This window comes from Chinchilla lanigera, unplaced genomic scaffold, assembly GCF_000276665.1.
Source record: "Chinchilla lanigera isolate Chin_1 unplaced genomic scaffold, ChiLan1.0 scaffold00024, whole genome shotgun sequence".
NCBI lineage: Eukaryota > Metazoa > Chordata > Mammalia > Rodentia > Chinchillidae > Chinchilla > Chinchilla lanigera.
This window is the reverse complement of record NW_004955425.1, coordinates 20,279,963-20,292,818: the sequence shown is the minus strand read 5'-3', so window position 1 is coordinate 20,292,818 and position 12,856 is coordinate 20,279,963. Positions and strand designations below refer to the sequence as shown.

At 41.3% G+C, this 12,856-nt stretch overlaps 1 protein-coding gene across 1 annotated transcript in view; it reads right to left on the bottom strand.

Annotated features, from left to right (window-relative positions):
* Nucleotides 1–12,094, bottom strand: part of Sirt1 (sirtuin 1) — a gene marked incomplete at its 5' end in the record, with an annotated part of 26,939 nt that extends 14,845 nt beyond the window's left edge. Inside the window, 3 exon segments of the mRNA XM_013514840.1 lie at nucleotides 8,217–8,369; nucleotides 9,405–9,646; nucleotides 11,978–12,094. Coding sequence (XP_013370294.1) covers nucleotides 8,217–8,369; nucleotides 9,405–9,646; nucleotides 11,978–12,094 — 512 coding nt within the window.
* Nucleotides 12,095–12,856: the final 762 nt, after the last annotated feature.

Genomic DNA, 12,856 nt, shown 5'->3' with positions numbered 1-12,856 from the left:
GGTCATGACAGTACAACTTGCCTAAAAGGACGTCTAGAACTGCTTTAGAAAGTAGCAAGGATGGAGCCGGGCGTGGTGGCGCATGCCTGTAATCCAACAAAACCACAGTGTTGTATACCATAAATATATACAACTTCATCTGCCCATGCATATGAATAAATACTAATTCTTAACTCCTAGGCTACTGACCATATTTGAGCTGAGTACACTTACAATTTAAAACAGCATGAGCCAGGCATGGTGGCACACACCTGTAATCCCAGCACTCGGGAAACTGAGGCAGGAGGATCGTTGTGAGTTCGAGACCAGCCTGGCTATAAAGTGAGCTCAAGGCCAGCCTGAAGTGCACAGTGAGAGCCTGTCTCAAAAAGACCAATAAATAAATAAATAAATAAATAACAGCATGAAAAGGGAATCTGCTTTTTTTAAAATAAGATGCTAATCAGTTAGTGTAGTTATTAGTTACCACTCAGTGAACTTCTCAAGAATACCAATATTTCACAGGTCATGATGCTGCATGACTGTAATCCCAGCACTCTGGGGGCTACAGCACAAAGATCATGTATTTAAACCCAGCCTGGGAAACTTAGTAAGAGAAAAGGACATTAATGGCAATGTGTACAGTAGCTCAGTGCAAAAGTACTAGGTCCAATCCTCTATACCACAAAAAGAAGAAGAACATCAAATATTTATTTTTTTGTCTTTTTGAGGCAGGGTCTTACTATGCAGTTCAGGCTGGCCTTGAGCTCACTTTGTAGCCCAGGTGGGTCTCGAACTCGCAATAATCCTCCCTCAGCTTACTGAGTGCTGGGATTACAGGCGTGTGCCACCACGCCTGGCCACGAATCAGCTTGAAAAAGCACTCCAATGGAAAAAAAAAAAAGGCTAAGAACAAAGAAAAGGTGTGACAATATAATGTATAGTCATTCACAGTAATTAAAAAAGAACACCAGGGCACTTGGGAGGCTGAGGCAGGAAGATTACTGCAAGTTCAAGGCCAGCCTGGGCTACACATTGAGTTTAAAGCTAGCCTGAACTATACAGCAAGACCCTGCCTCAAGAAAAGAAAAAAAAGAAAAAAAGGAAAAGCAGTACAATAATAAGATGCTTTAAAAAAGATGCTAATTTTTACCTCTTATACTGAGTTTCAAAATTGCTAAAAAGCCTAGATTTTAAAAAATAAACCTCTAGTACCAACTCTCCATGATAAATTAATCATGATGTAATCATCATACACTAATAATTTTTAAAAAGAGGTCTGTTAAATTCCACTACAAAACTATTTCTAAGACTATTAAGTAGGGCTGGGGGTGGTCGAGCACACCTGTAATCTAGCACTCAGAAGGCTGAGGCAGATCACCATGAGTTCAAGGCCAGCCTGAACTACATAGTGAGACCTTGTCTCAAAAAAAAAAAGAATATAAAGTGGGGAAAAAAACAAAGTAGAGACCAGTGTTTGGTTCTGTTGGTAATCATTAAACACTTAAGAACATACACTGTGCTGGCAGTGCAGCTAAGTGGTACAGCATTTAGCCTAACAATGTAAGGTATGGAGTTCAGTCCCCAGCACAGCAAAAACTACTGTTAACAACGTAGGCTGCAGTTTTTGTGGGCCAGAGGTGTGGAGAAGCACGGCATGCGAAATCTGCCTTCTCATACCCTCCTGATGGAAGTGGTTTCCATTCCAACCCATCAAGAACTTTAGGAAAACAGTACACTGTGCCCTCATCCACCGTATTCACTGGATCTCGCATAGTGCAACTTCTGACTCTTCCCCAAAGTCAGAATGACCACGCAAGGTGAGCGTTTTTGATCACGCAGGACACCAAAGTGGTCATGACAGTACAACTTGCCTAAAAGGACGTCTAGAACTGCTTTAGAAAGTAGCAAGGATGGAGCCGGGCGTGGTGGCACATGCCTGTAATCCCAGCACTCAGGAGGCTGAGGCAGGAGGATCGTTGTGAGTTTGAGGCAGCCTGGGCTACAAAGTGAGCTCCAGGCCTGCTGAACTGCATAGCGAGACCCTGTCTCAAAAAAAAAAAAAAGAGAGGAAAAAAAAGCAAGTAGCAAGGATGGGACAGTTAGAAACAAGGGAGGAGTATTTTAGGAGATATTAATGGCAATGTGTACAATAAATGTTTTTTAAACCTTCACCATGTCTTTATCATGCCTCATATATGCAACACATATACACACAAGCACTAACATAATTATTGTCAGATGAAAGGGACTAGAGTTATTGTGGTTTTCTCTTTGCTTGCACTCTATCAATCAATCGATCTATTTATTGTCTTTCTGACATGGGGTTTCATCATGCAGTTCAGGCTGGCCTTGAATTCGCAGATTCTCCTGCCTCAGCCTTCTGAGCTGTGGGAAGCTCTGGGATTACAAGTGTGCACCAACACATCTGGCTGCTTGTACTTTTTGACTCTTTAGGTAGATACTACTATGCTTTGGCTCTTTCAGTAGAGCTTGTTTTAAAACTCCCTATCTGAACCAGGCATGGTGGCTCACACCTGTAATCCCAGCACTCGGGAAGGTGAAGCAGGAGGATCGTTGGGAGTTTGAGAGCAGCCTGGGCTACAAAGTGAGCTCAAGGCCAGCCTGAACTGCATAGCGAGACCCTGTCTCAAAAAAGACAATCAATCAATCAATCAACTCCCTATCTTAAGAGCTGGGATTGTAGCTCAGTGGCAGAACATTTCCCTAGCATACAAGAGGCCCTGGGTTCAATCCCCAATACCACCAAGAAAAAAATGAAGTGTTTACCTTCATAAATGATCTGTACATTTGTACACTATAAGGTAATAATTATTGACTATATCTTTTAAAATAAAAAAAAATATATATATATATATATATATCTTTTCCTAGAATTAAGTTCAAAAACTTGTTCCTATTTTTTCCTCTAGCTTTACTTGGATTTTAATCACTTTAGGAAAAGAATAGTCTCTGAACGCTTAAAATGGACATCCTAACTCAGCTGCACCTTCCTTGACTTTTTCTCCAAGACAGGGTCTTGTCACACGGCTCAGACCACCCTTGAATTCACTGTGTAGCCCAAGCTGGCTTTGAACATGCAGGGATTCTCCTGCATGGTCAGCCTCCCAGGGGATTACAGGTAAGCACTGGGATTGTGGGCACGTACTACCACACCCTGCTTCACTCACTTTAAATACAACTATTTCTGCAGGTGCACACCTATGATCCCAGCACTCCAAAGCTGCGGCAGCAAGATTACTGCAAGTTCAAGGCTAGCCTGGACTACACTTCAAGACCTTGCCTCAAAAACACCAAAAAACTAAAAATTTTTAAAAATAAGTACAACAATTTTTACAGCATTAGTGCATTACAAGTTCATGAGAACCATGACTACAACTCATCAGTTTAAGTCCTTATTATGGAAGAAGGTAAAAACATGATTCTGAACATGGCTCTATAGCTTTAGAATTGGCCTTAAACGTTCTTGCATAAACAAATCAAAATGGCACCACATCTAGGCCCACAATATGATACACTGGTACTCAAGTAGTAGCAACTGTGCAGAGGACATCTTAGCTGTGCCTGCAAACCTTTCAGATGTCTGAGAGCCTAGAGCAGGCAGAGGCAGGAATGCTGCTCAACATACTACAGCCGCAGAAACCCCCACAGGGAAGAACTACCCAGCCTGAGGTGTGGAAAGCTTCTGAGTTTTAGACACTGCATGCACTCAGCATCCCTGCAAGGTACGGGTCCACTCTCCAGGACCAAAAAAACAGAAAAAAAGAAACTGCTCTTGTGGACCAGTAACCTCTTCTAACACACTTCCCATTGTAGCACCGATCTTAGTAAAATCTGAACTTCTCACTAATTATGTTTTATCAGAGGCTGGACACAGGATATAGAAATTCTCCCTTTCCGTAATATCAGTATTTGGCCAATACTTCTTTTCGTGGCTTCGTATTAAACTCATTTATAATATTTATAATACATATTTATAAATGCACTTATAATATGCTTTTTCTACTGTAATTCATACATTGTATTTTCTCTTATGCATTGTCTAGATTTCTTTCACATTTAAAAAGTTCTTAGGCTGGGCATGGTGGCACCTACCTGTAATACCAGCATGCTGGGAGGCTGAGGCAGGAGGATCTAAAGCTCAAGCTCAGCCTGGCCGACTTAGCAAGACAATGGGACCTTGTCTCAAATAAAATTTAAAAAATAAAAAGTTCTTGGGATGTGTCTTTATCAGGACAAGTATGAATTACTGCTACAGCCCGCTCCTCCTTCCTCTCTTTCTTCCTTTGGTGGTACTGGGGATTGAACTTAAGCGTGGTAGGTAAGGCACTCTACCACTGAGCTGTACCCTTTCATTTTATTTGAAACAAACTCCCACCAACATCCCCAGACTGGGCTTGATTTGAGATCCTCCTGCCTCAGCTTCCCAAGCAGCTGGGATTACAGCTGCACACCACTACCCTAAATTTGGTTACCATATTTTTTTTTAGCTTTAGGTTACCACTTTGAATACATTAAAATATACTATGTAAAAGACTAAAACTTAATTTTAGACCCTTAACTATACTTTATAACCTGACTAGGCAATTTAGTATATCTACATAAGTACTCTTCATAGGATAGTAAAAAAAAGTAGCCAAGTTACTTTCAGAAACACTTTCCTCCCATTAAAACAGAAATACTAAAAAAACTAAAAATAGAAAAATCAACCCAGCTATTCCGCTTCTAGGGTTTTGCTCGGAGAGGTCAAGGTGTCCCGTTACAGTCACACGTGCACACCGATTTCATAGCAGCATGACTCGTAATGGCTGTCTCAGAATGGTGTCTGTGTCCATTAACAGATGAATGGTTAGCAAAGATGTGTTTATACACAAAAGAGTACTGCTCTGCCATGAAGAGCAAATCTGAGTCATCTGTAGAAAAATGGGCATACCTTGAGATTACTGATATTAAGTAAAATAAATCAGACACACAAGCTTACATGTCATTATGGGTTCTCGCATATGAGAAACCCAAAGTAAAAATAACTTAAAGAGAAAATAATAGATAATAGGCCAGACATGGTGGTGCAAGCCTGAAACCCCAGCATTCTGGAGGCTGAGGCAGGAGGATCTCTGTGAGTTCAAAGCCAGCCTGGGCTACATAGTGAGTTCAAGGTCAGCCTGAACTATACAGTAAGACCCTGTCTCAAAAAACCAAAAAAACAGATAACAGGAAACAAGGAGATAGATCTGCAAATGGGAAGGGGACCAACAGCTGAAGGGAGGGGAAACCAGGAGAGAAGAATTAAAAGAATTCAGATGTGTTCTGTGAATGCACCACCTCCCTACAATGAATGTGCCAATAAAAGTTAAATAAATCTGTTCCTTATTTAAAAAACTGAACTCACAACAAAACCCTTGCAGGTGTTATACAAATGCACTTGTGTATCATGTCCCACAATCTGGTGTGATGTCTAAGTTACCTGCTATCCTCTGAAAGCACTGAGGTCTAGTAAGCAGAGCTACTGTAATGCCACTGTTCCAGGTCTAAACCGAGAAACCTGGAAGCAGTACGTCACTGGGCTTCAGAGCTATACCAGAGAAGCACTTTACAAGGGTAAAGCAGCACAGCCTCACTGCCAGTTTTATGACTAACAACAAAAAGCACTTACTGTGCACTATTTTTTGGGGGATGAACCAGGTCTGCTCTAAAGACGAGCTACATATGACCATCCTTACTGCTGACCACAAAGCTTAAAATTTCAAGCTTTGTTAAGTTTCAAGTTACTATTTTGAAAGACTAAAGATTCTCTTGATTGTTCAGAAATGTTCAAATACTGGCTTATTAATTAAATTCATATGCAAGACTTTTTAGCTGGGTACAGTATACAGGTCTGTAACCCGAGCACAGTGGGAGGCTGACATTGGAGGACTGCAAGTTCAGATCCTGCCAAAGTAACAGCATGATACCAGCTCAAAAAATAGAAAGGCCATGAGTTCGATACCCAGTACCGGAACAAAACAAAACAAAAGTAGGAAGAGTAAATGTAGCTCAGTGGTAGACCACCTCTGGGTTCAATCCCCAGTATCATATATAAACAAAAATGAATTTTTCATACAGTTTTCTTAGGTTACTGTACCTTTATTTTTGGTTCTGGGATTTGAACTCAGGACCTTGTGCTTGCCAGACAGGCACCTGTGCCACTGAGCTATATCCCCAGCCCTCTTATGTTACTCTAACACTCTTTAATATACTACACTTGGATAAAACAGAATATCTATTTCTTAGCTTGGCATGGTAACGCATGCCTGTAATCCCAGTACTCTGGGCAAGTTCGAGCCCAGCCTGGGCAACTTAGCAAGACATTCTCTCAAAAGAAAAACAAAGGAGGCAGATGCAGCTCAATGCAAAGGCCCAGTACTGAAGAAAACATAAAAAAATTTTTTATTTAAGGAAGTCACCAGTTTAAATTAACCATTTACTCTGATGAGCAGTCCCTACACTTACACAGTGGTGTCTCAGTTCACTAGGTGTGCTCGCAATTCAGCTGCAACCAGAACAGCGGAACAAAGTCTGACCAGAACTGTGGGAAGAATTGTGTTCACGAACTGAGGTGCCACTCTACAGATACCTCACCTGTTTTGAAAGTAAATGAAACATCCCTTAAAATGCACTAAAAAAGCTTCTAGTACAAAAGACACTTTCAGATATATTTCCAAATGTAATAATCTTCCGTGACACAAAACACACTGAAAGATACAAGTTTTCTAATAATTAAGCATGGTATAATCCATAACATTAAGCTTTATATTCTATAGCAGAGCTGCACAACAGATACGTATGAACCATGTATGTAATTTAAAATTTTCTAGCAATCCCACTAAAAAGATTTCAAAATGCTTTTTAACCCAGAACTGAAATTATTTACACATACTGTCAATTTTATTTGTTTGAGTAAAGATATTGCTATTAGTTAAGGCTGGTCTTGAACTGGCTATGTAGGCCAGAGGCCTCGAACTTGTGATCCTCCTGCCTCAGCCTCCTGAGTACTAGGATTACAGGTGTGCACCACCAGGCCCAGCTATGGCTAGTGGCTTCTAAACTGGACAGTGAGACCCTAGAGCAGTGGTGGCAAACCCATGTCACATGTGCCACAGGGTGCTACATCACTGAAAGCTCTGAAAGGTTTGCCACCACTGCCCTGGAAACTAGATCAAAATAAAGTCCTCTGCAAACTACTGATAAAAGGATCTCAGAATCCTCACCCCTAATTACCTGAGATTTTTCAGGTACAGCCTCATGTTAAAATCTGGATATTATGGAACACAGCAGAGTAACTGTTATTACTTTCTTTGACTCAGAAAAAAAATTAAATATCAAAATAGAGCTGGGCGTGGTGGCACATGCCTGTAATCCCAGCACTTGGGAGGCTGAGGCAGGAAGATCTTGAGTTTGAGGCCAGCCTGGGCTACACACATAGTAGTGAGTTCAAGGGTAGCCTCAACTATATAAACAGACCGTGTCTCAAAAAAGAGTCAAAATAGAAGCAAGGCATGGTGGTGCATCTCTATAAGCCCAAAAGTGTGGAGGCTGCTGATGCAGGGGGATCTTAAATTTGAACCTAGCCTGGGCAGCTTAGCAACATAACAAGACCCTATCTCAAAATAAAAAAAGCCAGGCCTGGTAGTGCACACCTGTGATCCAATCACTCAGGACACCTATAATCCCAGCATTTGGGAGGCTGAGGCAGGAGGGACGCTGTGAGTTTGAGACGAGTCTGAACAAAACAGTGAAATCCTGTCTGAAAAACCAAAACAAAATTTTAAAAATTTGGAAAAGGGCTGGAAATATATCTCAGTACAAAGCCCCGGGTTCAAAACAAAGATCGTGAATGACATACATGTTTTTTAAATGACACTGTTCAAAAAATAAAAATGACACTATCTCTTCCCTGAAAATAAGCTGACTATAATTGAGCAGTCTTACACCACCACAGCAGCAGCAGTTACAAGATAGGGAATGGTCAGCTTAAGAAGCTATACATTAATCACAGTACTCAGGAGGGTGAGGCAGGAAGATTGCCATAAGCTCAAGGCCAGCCTGGGCTGCATAAGTGAGATCAAGGCCAACCTGCACTACACAGTGAGACCCTGTCTCAAAAAAAAAAAAAAAGAAACTACACATGAACAAAATACTTTTGCATGAGGCTAAACATACTAATAAGTCAGTAATACCTTTGCAAACTTGAAGAATGGTCTTGGATCTTTCCTGAAATATTCAATATCAAACATTGCTTGAGGATCAGGAAGGTCTGGGAAGTCTACAGCAAGGCGAGCATAAATGCCATCTCTTGACCTGAAGTCAGGTATTCCACACGAGACAGAGACCTGAAATACACATACATTAATTTGGACAATGAAATCACCTACCTTTATAATTAGCACTCTTACAATTTTAGGGAAGAACTGAAAAATAGTTTTGATCTTTTTCTGAGGAATATTAATGTCCTACCAGTCTAACTTCAAGTAGAAATAAAGACTGAAATAAATGAGTATAATGAAATCCAGCACTTAAGTTTTTAATGGTGACAAGGAATTTTAAGTTGGGCTTTTTTTTTGAGACAGGGCCTCATTCTGTAGTTGAAATTGGCCTTAAACTTACTATGTACCGTAGGCTGGCCTACAACTCATGGCAATCTTCTGCCTCAAAAGCTTCCCAAGTACTCTAAATTGGGGTAATTTTAAACCTGTATGTAAGTATCTAACAAACAAAGCCATTGTAATTTAACTGAAAATGGAATAAACCTAACCAACTCACGTATTTTAACTGGAAATCACTCTAAGGGCTGGGGATGTAGCTCAACTCAGTAGCACAGCACCTGCCTGGCAAGCTCGAAGACCTGAGTTCAATTGCCAGTACGAAAAAATAAATTATTAAAAAAGAAAAAGAAATCACTCTCACATGGTCAGCATCCTATTACCTCAGAAATACTCAATAACTATATTCCAAATCAGGTACAGTGGCACCTGTCTATAATCTGGGTTTCTTGTGAAGCTGAGGCAGGAAGATCTCAAATTAGAAGGCCAGTATGTGCTCAATTTTTGGCAGCTTCCCAACACCCATTATCGTTAAGAATAAATTCTTCTAGCCAGTTGTGGTGGCACACACCTGTAATCCCAGCATTCGGAGAGGTTGAGGCAGGAAGACAGTCATGAGTTTGAGGTCAGCCTGGGTTACATAGTGAGTTTAAGGCCAGCTTGAACTACATAATGAGACTCTTATCTCAAAAACACCAGAAAAACAAAAAGAGAATAAATTCTTTGAAACCAGAAAAAGAATGTGCCTTAAGTGATAAAGGGATTGAAGAAAAAAACCCAGCCGCACACCGCCCTCCCCTTCATCAGTGCTGGTGTCTTACGTACCCCGGCTCCAGTCAGAACTATTATTTTTTTGCACTCTTGAAGTAATTTCACAGCGTCTTCAATTGTATTAATATCTTTTCTTTTTTTCCTTTTTGGTGGTTCTGAAAGGATGTTAATGACAATCTGCCACAATGTCATGTCATCCAGTTCAGGTGGAGGAATTGTTTCCGGTAGTAAATCTTTGAGAATTGTTCGAGGATCTGTGCCAATCATGAGATGTTGCTGAACAAAAGTATATGGACCTGTATTAAGGTGAAAAAAGACTTAGATCAAAACCACATCTTAGTAGCTAAAAACCTCATTCTATGAAGTGACAGCAACATAGGAGGTTTGATTTTTTAACAAAGAAATTGAAATGTAAAGTGACTTCATGCTCAGTACACTCTGCAAGTTAGTGCCACATGCCAGTGAGATTAGAGCAGCCTCATTAACAGGAGCAGGGTCTCCTTGAGCTGTAAGTGCGTATCTTAAGACTAAACGGGAAGAGGGTCACAGTTCAGGGCTTAAGTATAAAACAGGCCCTGATGTAATCCCTAGAAACAAAAAATAAGAAAAAAAAATATTTTTTAACAGAAAAGGGCCAAACTACTAGAATAAGTATTTTTTGTCTTGTTTTTGTGATATTGGGGATTGTTAAACTCTGCTACATTCTCAGCATTTTTTATTTTGAGGCAGGGTCTCACTGAGCCATTAAATTGCTCAGGCTTGGCTTGAACTTGCAACCCTGCTATCTCAGCCTTCCCAAAGTGCTGGGATCACAGGTGTGCACCACCACACCTGACTTCAAAATAAATTTTATGGTTAGAATCTTGAAACATACAGCATAATTAACAAGAGTATTTACAAAAGGGGTCTATAAGTCATTATAGAAAAGATTTCACTAGTTCTGAAAGCCCATGTTACTTTATCATCAAAAACACAGAAAAGGAAATGTATACCTAACTATCTTTTAGTTAGGTATACATCTAATATATACATCTATATAGGCCAGCTTGAGCTACATAATGAGACTATACATCTGTCTTTTAATTTTCCCCATAATAACCTTCAATTTGATCTTTACCTATCTCTCACTCATGTTTTTAGCATTAATAATAATTCTTTTACCTTTAACTTGCTAAGATCCGCTTCCTGGCTTCAGAAAATAAATAATATAAATACTGAAGAAGAACTAAGCATCACTATGTTTAAACAGTCAAGGCATTTAGAAATTTAAGAGCAAAAGAAAAAGATCACTTTCGGGATAGTTATGCGATGCCTTTGGCATAGAAATCTGGTATGAGGCCAGAAGTATAGCTCAGTGTTACAGCACTCACCTAGCATGTGCAAAACCCTGTCTGATCCTCAGCACTGCAAAATAAAATAAATACCTGATAATGTGCTCGACTTAAAAATAGGGGAAGGGTGTATGTAGTTCAGCGCAGAGCATGTGCTTTGCATTCTAAAGGCTCTGGGTTCAATGCAAGGAAGGAAGGCAGGTAGAAAGAGACAGAAAAAGAAAGAGATGGCACGAACTATGTGTCAGGCTCTTTATTTAGGTACTGACAAAACAGTGGCATACAAGTCAGTCAAGAACCCCTGTCCAGCTGTGCAGTGTAGTGGCACACCCCTGTAATCCCAGCACTTGGGAGGACGAGGCAGGAGGACGGCTGGAAGTTCACAAATAGCCTGAACTACCAACTACCAAGTGAGACCCTGTCTCAAAAGATAAGAAAAAAAGAATTACTGTCCATTTCTGCACAGAAAAACAATTTTAAAACATACAGAACTTGCTAGGTAATAAACATTAGGAAGAAATAAAGAATGAGAAGTGAGGAAGGAAGATACTCTAACTGGAGGAAGAACAAGAGGGCACAGGTGAACAGAACCTAAAGAGTAAAAAGGACCTTGCTCATGGAGGTGGGGTAGGGGTTGTTAAGACAGGGTCTCACTGTGCAGTTCAGGCTGGTCTTGAACTCACTATGTCGCCCAGGCTGGCCTCCAACTTGCAGTGATCCTCCTGCCTCAGCCTCCCCGAGCGCTGGGATTACAGGCATTCACCACCACGCCTGCAGGCCCTAGCTGTTTGAAAAGTAGCAGTCAGCTTCCAAGGCCTTAGGTGCTTAAAAATAAAGGCTAACGCCTAGGAGTACAGTTTAGCGTTAGAGCAGCCCTGGATTCAATGCTCAGCACCTCAAGGTAAATAAATAAAAAATAAATAAAATACCATAAACCTAAAAATCTCAACAGGCTACGCAGGGCAAAGAATTAAAAAGTATAAAATACAAAAAATAAAAAAATTTAAAAAGCCAAGCATGGTGGTGCATGCTTGTAATCCCAGCACTCTGGGAAAGCAAGGCAGGAAGATCTCCAGTTCCATTCCCTCCTAGGCAATTGAGCATCTTAGTAAGCAGCTGTTTCCAAACTTCAGAAAAATTCTAAAAGGGGTGCGGATGTGGTTCAGTGCGTAGGCCCTGGGTTCAATCCCCAGTACCACCAAAAATAAATAAATAAATAAATAAGCAGAACAGAATACAATACAAAGTAAAAAACAAAAACAATTTGCTCCCCAGCTGCATAGCTCTGACCCATACCTATCCGCGGCCTTGGCGTCCAGTCACTAGAGCTGGCATGCGAAGCCCTGTCATCCTCATCACTTTCACAGGAATGAAAGCCATTGGTGACAAGCTCATCACTTAGCAGAAGGTTATCTGCAAAGAATCACAACGTAACTCAAGGCTGCTGAAACAACTGGAATGTACAATGTACAAAGATCGATAATGGTCATAATGCAACCATTCTCACTGAATAAAGCATTTAACACCTGGCCGGCTGTGGTGGCCCACGCCTGTAATCCCAGCGCTGGGAAGGCTGAGGCAGGAGGATCACCCTGAGTTCGAGGCCAGCCAGGGCTATATAGTGAGTTCAAGGCCAGCCTGAACTACATAGTGAAACCCTGTCTCAAAAAAATAAAAAAGCAGTTAGCACTCATACTGCATTAAAAAAAAAAAAAAAAATGCCTAGAGGGTCAGCTTGCACTGTTCATAGGAGCGGTTTCCTCATCTTTGAAAAATTCTCAGAATCGAAAATCTCAGTAAAATCTAGAACAAAATCTAGAACAATTTATGTCTACTTAAAAATCGAAACCGCACAGGTGGACCAGATTGCACACGGCTCTGGGTTCCACCCGAGGGAGGGGATGACAGGAAATCTGTCAGAGAAACTTCCTCCAAAACGCTGTTCAAATAACCCCCGGGGCGTTTGCGCCCTTACACGACGCCGAGCGCGCTACGCGTCCCCGCTGCACCGCTTCTGACACACGGCCCGCGCTCTGCCGACAACGGCCCGGGGCCCGCCGAACGGACGACTGCGACGACGGCAGAGACCCCGTGGGCTCAGAACCGCGGCGTCAAAAGCAGAAGACCCCGCCGGCCGCGTGCCAGCGCCGCGGCCTCGGGGCTCGGACTCGGGAC